The following is a 14,702-nucleotide window of genomic DNA, read 5'->3' on the forward strand; positions in this document are numbered from 1 at the left end:
CTGATGATGACAGAAAAAAGCAAGAGTATCTAAATCTACAGGCTGAATTAAAAAATGACATTAGACGAGCTAAAAGGAATGTCGAAAGGAAGATCGCATTGGAGGCTAAGGATTACGTTAAAAGTTTCTTCCAGTATTTTAACTCTAAAAGAGCTCTAAAAGCTGAAATTACTAATCTGCAGGATAGTAAGGGTCTTCTAATTGAAAACGACATTGATATAGTAAATGAGTTAAATGATGGTTTTGCACAGGTATTCACTGTTGAGGACACTAGTAACTTACCAGTTCTTATTACTAATCCAACATCGTCTATAACTAATATACACTCACCTAAAGGATTATTAGGAACACCATACTAATACGGTGTTTGACCCCCTTTCGCCTTCAGAACTGCCTTAATTCTACTTGGCATTGATTCAACAAGGTGCTGAAAGCATTCTTTAGAAATGTTGGCCCATATTGATAGGATAGCATCTTGCAGTTGATGGAGATTTGTGGGATGCACATCCAGGGCACGAAGCTCCCGTTCCACCACATCCCAAAGATGCTCTATTGGGTTGAGATCTGGTGACTGTGGGGGCCATTTTAGTACAGTGAACTCATTGTCATGTTCAAGAAACCAATTTGAAATGATTCGAGCTTTGTGACATGGTGCATTATCCTGCCATCAGAGGATGGGTACATGGTGGTCATAAAGGGATGGACATGGTCAGAAACAATGCATTTAAACGATGCCCAATTGGCACTAAGGGGCCTAAAGTGTGCCAAAAAAACATCCCCCACAGCATTATACCACCACCACCAGCCTGCACAGTGGTAACAAGGCATGATGGATCCATGTTCTCATTCTGTTTACGCCAAATTCTGACTCTACCATTTGAATGTCTCAACAGAAATCGAGACTCATCAGACCAGGCAACATTTTTCCAGTCTTCAACTGTCCAATTTTGGTGAGCTCGTGCAAATTGTAGCCTCATTTTCCTATTTGTAGTGGAGATGAGTGGTACCCGGTGGGGTCTTCTGCTGTTGTAGCCCATCCGCCTCAAGGTTGTGCATGTTGTGGCTTCACAAATGCTTTGCTGCATACCTCGGTTGTAACGAGTGGTCATTTCAGTCAAAGTTGCTCTTCTATCAGCTTGAATCAGTCGGCCCATTCTCCTCTGACCTCTAGCATCAACAAGGCATTTTTGCCCACAGGACTGCCACATACTGGATGTTTTTCCATTTGCACACCATTCTTTGTAAACCCTAGAAATGGTTGTGCGTGAAAATCCCAGTAACTGAGCAGATTGTGAAATACTCAGACCGGCGCGTCTGGCACCAACAACCATGCCACGCTCAAAATAGCTTAAATCACCTTTCTTTCCCATTCTGACATTCAGTTTGGAGTTCAGGAGATTGTCTTGACCAGGACCACACCCCTAAATGCATTGAAGCAACTGCCATGTGATTGGTTGATTAGATAATTGCATTAATGAGAAATTGAACAGGTGTTCCTAATAATCCTTTAGGTGAGTGTATATATAACTGAAGCTGATGTTTTGCAAAGCCTAGCTAAGCTCAAAATAAATAAATCACAGGGCCCTGATGGCATGTTACCTATAGTGTTAAAAGAGATGAGAGATATTATTTGCCGACCCTTAACTTTACTGTTTCAAAAATCCTTATCTGAAGGTGTGGTACCTTCTGATTGGAAGCATGCCAACATAACGCCCATTTTCAAAAAAGAGGATAGAAGTAATTTGTCAAACTATAGGCCAATCAGTCTAACTTGTATAACTGGTAAAGCTATGGAGGCTATAATCAAAGAGAAAATGGTAGATTACCTGGACTCAAATAACATTTTGAGGGATAGCCAACATGGATTTAGGAGAGGTAGATCCTGTTTAACAAATCTGTTGGAGGTTTTTGAGGAAGCTACTCAGGAAGTTGATGATAAGAAGGCCTATGATGTCATCTACTTAGATTTCCAAAAGGCTTTTGATGTTGTCCCCCACAAGAGGCTCTCACTTAAACTCAAAGCGACAGGTATTTTAGGAACTGTAGCGACCTGGATTGATAACTGGTTAACGGATAGGAAGCAGCGAGTAGTTATAAGAGGCTCAATGTCACAGTGGGCCTGCATTCATAGTGGGGTGCCGCAGGGTTCAATTTTAGGACCACTATTGTTCCTAATTTACATAAATGATATAGACACCAATATATACAGTAAACTGGTGAAATTTGCAGATGACACCAAGGTGGGTGGTGTAGCAGATACTGAACTAGCGGCTCAGCAGCTACAGCGGGATCTTAATTTAATTAGTGACTGGGCTGACACCTGGCAGATGAAATTTAACATAGACAAATGTAAGGTACTCCATGTAGGGAGCAGAAATATAAAGTACAGGTATTTTATGGGACCTACTGAAATAAAGGTAGCTGATTATGAGAAAGACCTTGGTGTGTATGTTGATGCTTCCATGTCTCATTCTCGCCAGTGCGGGGAAGCAATAAAAAAGGCCAATAGGATGTTGGGGTATATCTCCAGGTGTGTGGAGTTTAAGTCAAGGGAGGTAATGCTAAGATTATACAATTCCTTGGTGAGACCTCACCTAGAATATTGTGTACAGGTTTGGTCACCATATCTTAAAAAGGACATAGCGGCCTTAGAAAAGGTGCAGCGTAGGGCCACAAGAATGATTCCTGGTCTTAGAGGAATGTCATACGAGGAAAGGTTATTTGAGCTAAATCTGTTCAGCCTCAAGCAAAGGAGACTGAGGGGGGACATGATCCAGGTCTATAAGATTCTAACAGGTTTGGATGCTGTTCAACCGAATAGTTACTTCAGCATTAGTTCAAATACAAGAACTCGTGGCCATAGGTGGAAATTAGCGGGAGAACATTTCAAACTGGATTTAAGGAAGCACTTCTTTACACAGCGTGTAGTCAGAGTATGGAATAGTCTTCCTGATAACGTAGTGCAAGCTGAATCCTTGGGTTCCTTTAAATCAGAGCTAGATAAGATTTTAACAACTCTGAGCTATTAGTTAAGTTCTCCCCAAGCGAGCTCGATGGGCCGAATGGCCTCCTCTCGTTTGTATAGTTCTTATGTTCTTAAACTTTTAAGATTGTGAGAGTCTCTCCTCTGGCTCAGCACATTTTTATCATCTGAGTTCCCCCACCTCCGCTAAGCTAAAAAATCTTGGAAAAAAAATGGCAAGAGACAATCAGGAGACTCCGAAGCAGGAGATAATTTGCTAATCTGAAACCCAATAAATACGTATCGTTTTTTATAATATAGGAGGCAGGTTTGGGATTTATCAAACAAAACTTAATCAGAAAAAAATAAGTATATTTACGAAAACTCAGGAGATGGTGAATGTAGCATTTTGTATAAACTGGAAAAAGACCACACCGTTGTAAAGAAGATGTTTTTGCCTTTAATTTATTTGAAATACAGCATGTTGTTACTTTCTCCCATAGAACGAAATGGTTTTCTTCATCCGACGCAAGAAGGCCTTCTGGTGGGCCTTCTTAGTCATGCAGGTGATGTTTGTGCCCCATTTGAAGTCTTGTTGGATGATGGTGCCTAGAAATTTGAAGGTCTCACCTCTGCTGACTGTAGTGTCCTGCATGACAAGTGGAAGTGATGGGAGTTGTGGGATTTTCTGGAAAATGATTTACACAAATTTGTGTCACTCGAAAGCAAACTGCTTATCTTTGGAGAAAAACACACTGAGCCACCATGCAGCAACCCTCAAACAATTTCTCTTATTTGAAGGTACACATATTTGGCATTGTTAATAAAAAAGTAACAATTATGACTTGCCCAGTATATAAACTCCAGTTGTTGAAGTGCCACCCTTTGTAGAGTGAAAAAAACACATAGACACAGGTGAAAAACCAATCATTTCAAAGGTTTATTATATTGACATAATTTGTATAACATCCCAACAACAAAATATACATCTGCCCACCAAATGTTGTTATGTTGTATAATCCATGTTACACATGGCACAGAAATTGTACTTTTACCAGGGATTAAATGCATTAAGTGTTATCTACAACTAAATAAAAATATCAGTGGTGACAGTTCTGTTTATTTGTTCTTTTTTCTTTGGCTGCATCGGCTAGAAGACAAACATGTCATTGCATTGGACCAACTTAATTAGGAGCACAGGAACATGTCTGTGGTTCCTCCTTAATGTAATGATGCAATGAAAAGTTACGCCTACCAATGAACAGAAATATATTGTGCTTGTTTAAATACCTACAGTCTTATTGGTCACTCTTAAACAATGCAAGATTTTCAAATCCTTTTGTCTCTGTACAATCATTTTACAGGGGAATAATGTATAGTCAGAAACATTTTATCAGATTTAAATAGTATGGGATGTCCTATTTCAGCCCTTAATTGTAAGAAAAACAGGACATGATGGTGGTTTCCTGCAGAAACCTGAAATATTCTCTGTCCTAACCCTAAGTGAGCCTTCTGAGCCATTATCTGGTGGGTAAGAACTCTTACCATATTATTACTGTACCACTGATGCAACAGAAACATATGGAACATAAGACATAAGGAACACAAGAATTTTTGCTTAATTCTCAAAGCCTGATGATTCATATAGACATATTCATTAGACATATTTCCCCAAATACCTCTGTAAGGTGCTGGATCCAGTTAAATGGTCTTAGGATAAGTTTAACTTAAAAAGTGCTAACCAACCCCTTGCCATGCAAAGCACACATTTTTTTCTGTATTTTCTCAATGGAAAGTGACACACTAAGATTTTGCATATCATTGCACTAGCAAAGTGATACTTCTTGAAATATTCTACTCCAAAGCTATTGTATATGATAGAAGTATCCATGTCTTTAGACATTATTGATAGAGCAGATCACATGAGACATCAGTATGTTGTTAACTTGCTGATTTAAGTGAATTGTCCAAACAGTAAATCTAGATATCTGTGCAATGAGGCACTTCCCATATAAATTTAGTTCATGCAAAAGGGAAATACACAACAACACAACACTTGTTTTTAAACATTCAGCAAAATATTGTCATATAATTTCAGCAAACAGTACCCAACCAATAGAAAAGCAGTCCTCTGTTGGGGTTACCCACTGTGCTCTGCTATCAGTGCACGTTATCTGTCTGGGCTACACAACAGCCTGTGCCTTTGATGTGCTGGACTCCAGATGCAAGCCCACTGTACCCAGAACCAGGAAGAATACAGTCCACCATATCATGCAATGCTCTGTCATGACTGGCACAAATAGACTGGACACAAAATACCCCAAATGTAAAGTTTAAATTTCTCCTATAAGCTGAGGGTTACAATGAGAACTCGACAAGTTTAAAAACCAAAAAAATGTATCGGTAACACTTTTAGAAAGTCATTTTTGCACATTGTAACAATTGACCTTGTACTTGTTTTACTGTTGTTCTCCTTATGGCTGAAAGGGAGAGTTTTAATGTGTTTACCTGCGTTATACAACACAGGTCCCTCTACAAGTCAAAGGCAAGAAGCAAAATCTGACAGTAGTGGGACTAAAAAAACAACAGCAAGGCCATTCCGACACTGAAAACATTTACCACAAGGACAACAAAACAACAAGCAAGTAGGCTCCCTTAAGTGTACATAACACAAAGCTTGTGTAAAATCTTTCTTCGACAACAGTTCACAGGTCAAGGTCAGCATCAAGTAGCATATTTGTACAATAAAATTTCATCAGTTTCAAAATAACAGTCCCATCTGACGACAAAAATCAAGAGAAGTCAGCGATGAAATCTCGATAGTAGCTCGCCCTCCTATCATCCGATGTAGGAGCTTCATAGGTGCAATTCCAGGTCACCACACATAGAGGGCAGCAAAAGGGTGCAGTTGTAAGGTAAATATAAGGAGGTAGGAGACGAGGGAAAAATGTCCATGACGTCCCTGGTATCCCTGCCAAGGCAAAGTGTGTCACATTTTTCTGTGTCCAGGGTGGAGCCAGACAAAAGTGAACTAGGACAATTAGGACACTGACACAATACTCAGTGCACTACCGCACACACACACACACGCACGCACAAAGAATGCTTACTTTGTTTGTTTCATGTTTGATGTGCACACATGAATTATTCACGCAAAAAACGTAAAAATGCGCAAATGCAGAGTGTAGACATTATATATACATTCAGAGAGAAAAGCAGACTCACACTATATGACATTCTCAAAGAGCTGAAGAGATCTCATCATGTTTTCATCCTAAATAGAGAAAAGAGAGAATAAAATGGGAACCACAGCATTTAAAATATTTATATTATCTTTATTGTTACAATAAAAAGTGGCTTAGATAAATATAGTAATTCTAAATGTAGGCAAAGCAACACTTGCAGTTCATACTGATATGAATAATGCAGAGAATTGTGAATCAGTGAATCAGGCAAAGGAAAAAAAAGACTTAAAAATTAAAAAGAAAATGAAAGATGAAAGGTAAAACGCACCTCCTGACACGCCAGTATGAACTCCTCTAGGGTAACAACTCCATCTTTGTTTCTGTCCATTTTCTGTGTGAAAGAGAAAGAGTAAGCCTTTCCGACCCCTCTGTGAGTAGAATCACAGACAAGATTCTGAGATATGATTTAATGTAACCGGATGAAGGTTCCAGAGGAGTGTATCTCGGTGACCTGAAAGAAAGCTTCCACATGCTGCTGCGGCACGTCCCCCCTCAGGGCGGGGTAGGTGTACTTCCCCATCATGTCATAAATGGCTCTGACGATTTCTGTCATCTCCTATAACACACAGAATTTAATTTAGCGTGACCGCATTTACCAAACACTACCTGGGGGAGCAGTTTTTAGATGATCCCTTAGATCCAATCTCACACTGGCAGACAGGTTTTGGTTTGCCAAAGTTCACAGTTCCACCTTTTTGCCTAACAAAATACATTTTAGGCCATCGCAGGCTGGAGCCGCTTGGCACATCGCCAACACCTCCCCCAAAATTTTAACAGATTATTGACGTTGCATTATTTTCCATTGTCTTTTTTTCTCTTTTGGCTCATAAAATAGCTCCAGAGAGTTTACATTATTTTTATTTAATTGACACCTTTGTCCAAAGTGATATGCAATTGACAATGAAAGTGTCAGTGGTGACTCTGCTGCTCTATCAGCCACAGAATTTGAACCCATGACCCTATAGACACACACACAGAGCCCCAACCCACAAAGACACACACTGCTCACGTTTGTGGGATGATTCAGCCGTCCATGGCTGCCAACCTTCTACCCATCTGTCTCTATTTCCTGTTCATAATGTTTTAACAGGAATACAAGCTACCTCACCCAAAAAGCTGGACTCTAAACACAAAGGAAACCCGGACAAAGACTACATTCTGGGAGGGAGCAAAAATGTGGACAGTCGGGTAGGGAGCTGGGGCTCCTGAGGACCGGACTGGGAAACACTGGTTTATTCTATAATGGGGCGCTTGCATAGGAGCATTCAGACATGCATGATAAGATGTGAAAATTTCAACTGCTAAGTCACTGACAGTAACAGATGAAATAACACCATGAAGCACACTCCTGATTCTTGTCAGCCATTGTTAGACAATCACCTGTAATACACACTGACAGCGTGTATTCAGTTGTTTTACAGTGTGCTGTACAGTGTGCTGTAAGACAATCCCTACCTCCTTGTTGATATAGCCATCTCTGTTAATGTCATACAGGTTGAAAGTCCACTGCAATTTCTCCCGCACCGAACCTCGTAGCAAGATAGACAGACCCATCACAAAGTCCTGAGAGACAGCGAGAAATCACAACACATAAATAAGGAATTTCTATTTGTTGGAAAAAGACTGGGCATATATAGATGTCAAATGCAGCAAATGGTAACTGTGCATTAAATTTAAAAAAAAAAATGTTTTTGATTCAAAGGTTGGGTCACTTTGTTTTACTTACAAAATCCACAAAATGTGTAACTGGGCCAAGGGCATTCAAACTTTCACATATAGTCGTATACTTTTTTACATTTAACATTATTTCCTTTTACCAAATCTTCCACAAAATTTGTTATTTTTATGCCCAAAGTACACGACTAAATACTTAGAAAAAGGAAAATTCATCTATTCCAAAAATAAGAACAGCAGAATGTCGGGGTAATCCCAGTACAGGAATAAATATCCCATCACTACGTATTCAGTATAGGTGACTGTGAGACAATTACAGGTACAATATTTCAAAGTGTTATTAATTACATTTACACAAACACAAACATTTAAAAAATCTGGTAAGCCTTCGAAAGATTAAAATGTTGTTGATTACAATCTAATCATATAGCACAGAATCCAACAATTTAAGAAAAATGGAATTAACTATCCTAATACAAGAAAAACACCCTAGATTTACTAAACCCCAAATCGCCCATGCTTATCTTAAACAAAAAGCTTTAGTTTTTTATGAGAATATACTGACTGTATGTGCAAAGAAAGACACTTTTCATTGAAGTGCCACGTCCCATTTGATACATTTGCTAAGAGGACATATTTGAATTATAGGGGAGACAATTTTGTTTGTACTTGCGGCATATTCTCTGATGAATAAATTTCCTAAATAGAATCAGAAAAATCACATTTTCTGGAGGGTTGGCACTACATTTAACTGGTCAGGAACAACATCTACAAAAAAATCTTAGCTGTGCTCAAGTGGATCCAGATGATAGCTTTGCATTTTTAAATCTCAATATTCTGTGTGACACAGAATAAGACTTCTGGATCTGACTCTGTCTGCTCGAGGTTCCCAGTATATCATCTGAGGACATTGAGTCTTACTGGTAAACACCGCTTTGAGTCAGTCGCGTTTAATTCATTTAGTTTAATATATAATGCTTCTTCTGAAAGCCGTATAAACTCTTTGACTGGGATGTAAGACTTCAGATTCACTTTAAAATATGAAGTTGCAAAGTTGCATGGCTATTATCTGACTACAGCACGGCGGCCAGCATAAGTCCTAGGAAAACCCTGCAGCTGTACTCTTAACAAAATAAAAATAGCAAATGGTAAGTGGCACTGGGTAGTCAGAAAGGGAATGTTACCTCAAACTTGATGGAGCCATTATGAGCTGAATCAAAGGCATTGAACAGATAGTGGGCGTAAGTACTGGCATCTGCATTGAGAAAAGCTGTTATGTAATAAACTCCATCGCATCATGTTTTACCTCAATCATTATAAAGACCAGACTTGGTGGGAATAACAAGGGGTCACAGAGCAGCAGTGTTGCAAGTAATGGCGAGATTTCATCACTCAGGAAATTACTGAAAAGTCAGGGATTTGAATCAGGATACTTAAAGGACATTTAACATTTAGCATTATTTGCTTTTACCGTATCTTCCACAACATTTGTTATTTTTATGCTCAAACTACACGACTACACATTTAGACCCACAAAGAAAATTTGGCATCTGTTCCAAATATAAGAACAACAGAACTATTTAACGTTTTAGAGACAACGAACATATTGTTTCATAGGAAGGCTTTTGTAATTTTCTTGTCGGTTGTTTCTAACGAGATAAACCGGGTTTGTACTCTAACTTCAATATCATTAATAACGATTAATCTGCAAGCTATCAGTGTAGAAACCAGCTATGCATATTACAAAATACAGAGCGGATGAATCGCGGACGACATCACGTTGGAGGAGAGCCTCCCAAACATCCGCCAAGCGGCTGGTGTGGCAAAGATGTAGCAAGATGAGTTGGTTGTTTTAAATTCATTTTGTTATAATTACTATAATAAAAGAATATTATTATAACATTGTAGTAATATAAACAATAATAATGTTAGCTTTAGATTTACAGTAACTTCCTGTCTTTGAAGGATGATGTTATAGTGTAATGGAAATGTAAGCCAGTTTAATTGAATTAGTATGATTGCCTTACAGCCTTTCCAATTAAACTTGCAGATTCTGATACTCTTAGGAACATTCTCAGTGCCAAAGGCCTCCCCTACTGTCTTGCAGGAGAAACGCGGCAATCACATATTAAATAAATGGAACAAAGTTCAGATAAATGATAGGCCCGCTATGTATAACGCTTTGCGTTAGCCAACAGGCACTTTATCTGCTGCCATTGATGATAAAATCTATTATCGTTTTATCCTTGTTAAATTCCACTTAATGCTGGATAGTATACCTGAAGGTCAACGACAATCATCCCATTTCTGAATTTAACACTGAACTGTTTACATGCTACATTGATCCTTATGCATAGCGGTACTGAACCAGAAAAAGTGGACACTCCTGTTCAGGTTTTGCAATACTTTTATAAGAAAGACTCACATTTTTGAGCAGTGAACCATTTTCCCTTCGGCAATGTCTTTGCGAACCATTTAGCTATTGTAATGGTGTTAATTAAAATGTGTTTTCAAAAACGTTGAGTTGAAATATAGGGATTAAACAACAAAGCGCATTAAGACGCATGCATGCACTGCCAAGCTAGGTACATCCCAGGTTAAAGGGAACAATCCCAAAACTTTGGCTAACGTTATGTGAGGGTCATGTCATAGTTGGCAGAGAACATTTCTTAATTACTGTAAAATTAATGGAACATTATTTCCACATTATACATTTAAACAAAGGTTCTGTCAATATCAGCACTTTAACATAACTAAACATCCTTTTAACACAATTATTGTTTTATAATTTAATAACTATATGTGCATACTATCAGTACCCAGCCTTGAACCCATGTCCTTTGACGTACAACACAAGCTGTCTGCACTCTACCATGCCATTTGACATTATTGCTCTTTGTGGGATAACGTTCTAGGAACATTAGGAAAACTGAACGTTTCCATACCTTAATTGTAACATTCGGTGAACGTTCCTAGAACGATAAATTGTTAGCGGGGATGCAAGTTTGATGTTGTGTAAGACTTTTACAGTGTGTTAATGAGAGTTTGATAGCATGTGAGAAGTTGAAGTATGAATTTTGTCATATACAGCCTCTCAAATTCATGTGCACAGCAGGTATTGGGGTAAGAATAAAACTGCAAGCTTGAGTCATGCAACTGTTTTATAACAGTACCAATAAAATTTCTCTGGCTGACAAAAGGTGACCAATTTGTTTGTCAGAAGCGAGGCTTGCTTAAATATTTTTAGACGATGCAGTGCAAGGTACCAGCAATTAAGCAGATGAAAATTCTGAGATATCATGACTCATTATACTAGCTACTTAGCTGGATATCTTAGGTGTTTTTCTGTATGTTTACACCTGAGAAGGCTGGCCAAAGGAAAAAGAATCTTCATTGTTATTTGAAGTAAATCTGACAAAAGAAACGGTTTGGCTCTGAAATGAATGCACACATTTATCTCTTAACGGAACCATTTGGCCCTCAATTTCATACCATTTAGGGTGCTATAAGATATATAGGATTTACTATATGGAAGATACACTATATGGACAATGGTATTGGGTCACACCTCTTAATCACTGAATTCAGGGGTCTCATTGCCACAGATGTATAAAATCAAGCACTTAGCCATGCAGTCAGGTTTACAAACATTTCTGAAAGAATGGGTCATTCTGAAGAGCTCAGTGAATTCAAGCTTGGTACTGTCATAGGATGCCACCTTTGCAATAAGTCAGTTCATGGAATTTCTTCCCTGCTAGATATTTCACTGTAAACTGTAAGTGGTATTATTGCAAAGTGGAAGCATTTAGGAATAACAGAAATTCAGCCACAAAGTGGCAGACAAAGTAAATTAACAGAGCGAGGTCACCTAGTGCTGAAAGTTGCTAATGCGATGTTGTCTAAATAACTGCAGAGTTCCCAACTTCCTCTGGCATTAACCCCATGCAGCACAAAAACTGTGCACAGGGAGCTTCATAGAAAGGACGTCCATGGCTGAGCAGCTGCATGCAAGCCTCACATCACCAAGCACAAAGTCAAGTGTCAGATGGAGTGGAGTAAAGCACGCTGTCACTGGACTCTGGAGCAGAGGAAACGTGTTCTGTAAAGTGATGAATCACGCTTCTCTGTCTGGCAGTCTGATGGATGAGTCTGGGCTTGGCAGATTCCAGGAGAACGTTACCTGCCTGCCTGCATTGTTCCAACTGTAAAGATTGATGGTGGAGGGATAATGGTATGGGGTTGATTTTCAGGGGTTGGGCTAAGACCCTTAGTTCCAGTGAAGGGAATGCTTAATGCTTCAGCATACCAAGACATTTTAGACAATTCTATGCTATAGCTTTGTGGAAACAGTTAGAGGAAGGTTTGGAACACTTTTCTGCTCCAGCATGAAGCAAGGTCCTAAAAGACATGGTTGGGTGAGTTTGGTGTGGAAGAACTTGACTAGACCACACAGAGCCCTGACCTCAATACCATCACACACCTTTAGGATGAACTAGAATGGAGATTGTGAGCCAAACCATTTGGAAGAATTGGCCAAAAATCCCACATACAAACTATAAAATCTTGTGGAAAGCCTTCCCAGAAGAGTGGCAGCTGTTATAACTGCAAAGGGGGGACCAGCTCCATATCGATGCCTATGGATTTAGAATGTGAAGTCACAAAAGTGCCTGTAGGTATAATAGCCAGGTGTCCCAATACTTTTGTCCATATAGTGTACACTAAACATTTGTGGTTCATAGTCACACAAACTTCACCTCTGTAATCAAAATATAACATGAATGAATATGTGATTAATCATGCGATTAATCGCTGTTTTGCAATCAGTCACCATTATGAAAATGAATCGTTTGAAAGCCCTATTAACTACCTAATGGGTCTATTAAGCAATGGGATTGGGTTTGAATAAATATCAATATAATCCACCAGAATGGGAGTTTGATAGCTCTACCTTAAACAATGACTTTTACTGCTGACAAGTGACAAATGCACATTGCAATTATGGATGTGAATTATTTCAATAATAAGCCAAAATACTTTGATTCTTACCTCCATGTGGAAAGAACTGGGCATATATATGTTTAAAAGTCTCCTCATTCACAACCCCACTTGGGCATTCCTGGAAGGAAAAAAAAAAGGACCGACAAACAGCTGGATGTTATCTGTTGTACATATAACTGTACAACAACATGGTACATGAACCAACCGATTAATGTGATGATATACCTTTTGGCAGGTCGATGCTTCGTCATGGCAGGGGGTACGTGGGGGGGGGGGGGGGGGTTTGTGGTAGTGGAATATTTATGACAGTTGTTTAGACAATGAATGAGTGGTAGGGAGATGGAGTTGAACTGGACAAGAAAAACAAACAAACAAATATTCAAAGACAGAAGAAGATTGTGTGGCCTACGTTCTTGAAGCCTCGGTAAAGCACTTGTAGCTCCCTCTTGTTAAAGTTGGTCTGTGCTTCTAGCTGTTCCAAACCCTCAGGCCGGTGGCACACCATGGTCATCTCTAGCTCATCATCCACCTTATCTGGGTTTGTGGACACACACACAGAAAGTCGTAGCGAGCATCACTTAAGTTTCTGCTGTATGTACAATCATTAGGAAGTATCCCGGAGTTAGTGTCTTGACAAGAGGACACTGGGTTATGAGTTTGTTGTTACGTCTGGGGAGTAAACAGATATTCATTATAGCATCTAACCTCCAGCATAAACAAGCCAACATCACATTGTCGTTGGATGGCAGCAGAGTTTCACAGCTGTGCTACCAAGTAAAGAAAGACCCAATACCTTCACTCATTTCAGATGTACTGCATATTACAACCGCAACTGAGACGACTGATGAAACAAACAGATAGTCAGAGTCACAGGCCTGATCTTCATGGCAGTACAGAGGTTCGCTTAACCCAGTTCTCATGCTTTATTCACCACTGGCTGTAAACCTCAGAAGACAAATCATACACATAGTAACACATATTCAGTCACACTGACATAGTCTCCCCACAGATTTATATTCCGAGATACAAGAAAACAAAAAAGGAATCCAGAAGGAAAATAAAGACAAGGGAAAGGTTAAAACACTTTATATCTAGAGCCTAATCAAAGCTGTCCATCAACGTAGGGGAATTTTCCATCACAGTTGGGGTAATTGGCTCCCCTCTGGCTTATATTTCAGAACCACATTACCACGCTACTGAAACAGCATAAGGTGATGACATTCTGTACTTCAATAATCTATATTTTGGTAATAGGACATGTTTCTTACTGTCTCCTTAGATTGTTGCACGTTGTGTTTCTCCATGCATCAATAGATTTAATCAATAGACCTTGACAACAGAAGCCTTGTGTTGAAGTGCTTTATTGTGTCATATTGAGAAACATGAATAGCTCGATAGCTGTCTTTATCCTGTATCAGTTGATCAGTCGGTCAATAATTTAGTGTTTCTTGAGCTCAGTATGTTTTCGTTGTATGGGATAGTATTGGATTTTATTGGATAATGCTGCCAATGTAATCAATCCCCTTGGGAATATAGAGGCTATATGTGAACTTCAGCATAATTCTTTGCCCTGGTAAACAATCCGGTATTATACAGTGGCAGCTTGATTTATGTAACTATTCAAATTATTATTATGCTAATGATAATCATGCTAATGAACAGTAAAAAAGTCAGGATTATATTGATTGAGTTTAAGGATGTAAGGTGATTGTCTGGCATTTTTCAAAGTATTCTATGGATTTTTTGGAATCTTGCATAGAATGTAAGAGCAGTATAAAGCCTACTGGGCTTGTGTTCTTTATGAATGACTCATTCATTTTTGA

General features: G+C 39.0%; 1 protein-coding gene across 5 annotated transcripts in view; it reads right to left on the reverse strand.

The window, feature by feature from the left end:
- Nucleotides 1-3,822: 3,822 nt before the first annotated feature.
- kcnip1b (Kv channel interacting protein 1 b) overlaps nucleotides 3,823-14,702 on the reverse strand; it is a 32,609-nt gene continuing 21,729 nt past the window's right edge. For 4 of the 5 annotated variants that reach the window (XM_023801903.2, XM_023801901.2, XM_023801905.2 and 1 more), the window contains 8 exons: nucleotides 13,289-13,413; nucleotides 12,928-12,997; nucleotides 9,066-9,136; nucleotides 7,663-7,770; nucleotides 6,659-6,763; nucleotides 6,476-6,538; nucleotides 6,188-6,236; nucleotides 3,881-5,933 (listed from right to left, as the gene is read on the reverse strand). In XM_023801903.2, the coding sequence (XP_023657671.1) occupies nucleotides 6,189-6,236; nucleotides 6,476-6,538; nucleotides 6,659-6,763; nucleotides 7,663-7,770; nucleotides 9,066-9,136; nucleotides 12,928-12,997; nucleotides 13,289-13,413 (590 nt within the window). In that variant the 3' untranslated portion in view covers nucleotides 3,881-5,933; nucleotide 6,188. Of the gene's footprint in view, nucleotides 3,846-3,880; nucleotides 5,934-6,187; nucleotides 6,237-6,475; nucleotides 6,539-6,658; nucleotides 6,764-7,662; nucleotides 7,771-9,065; nucleotides 9,137-12,927; nucleotides 12,998-13,288; nucleotides 13,414-14,702 lie in introns of those variants that run through there. The other variant, XM_072702009.1, reaches the window with a different exon arrangement.

The sequence above is a fragment of the Paramormyrops kingsleyae genome, chromosome 18 (genome assembly GCF_048594095.1).
Source record: "Paramormyrops kingsleyae isolate MSU_618 chromosome 18, PKINGS_0.4, whole genome shotgun sequence".
Lineage (NCBI taxonomy): Eukaryota > Metazoa > Chordata > Actinopteri > Osteoglossiformes > Mormyridae > Paramormyrops > Paramormyrops kingsleyae.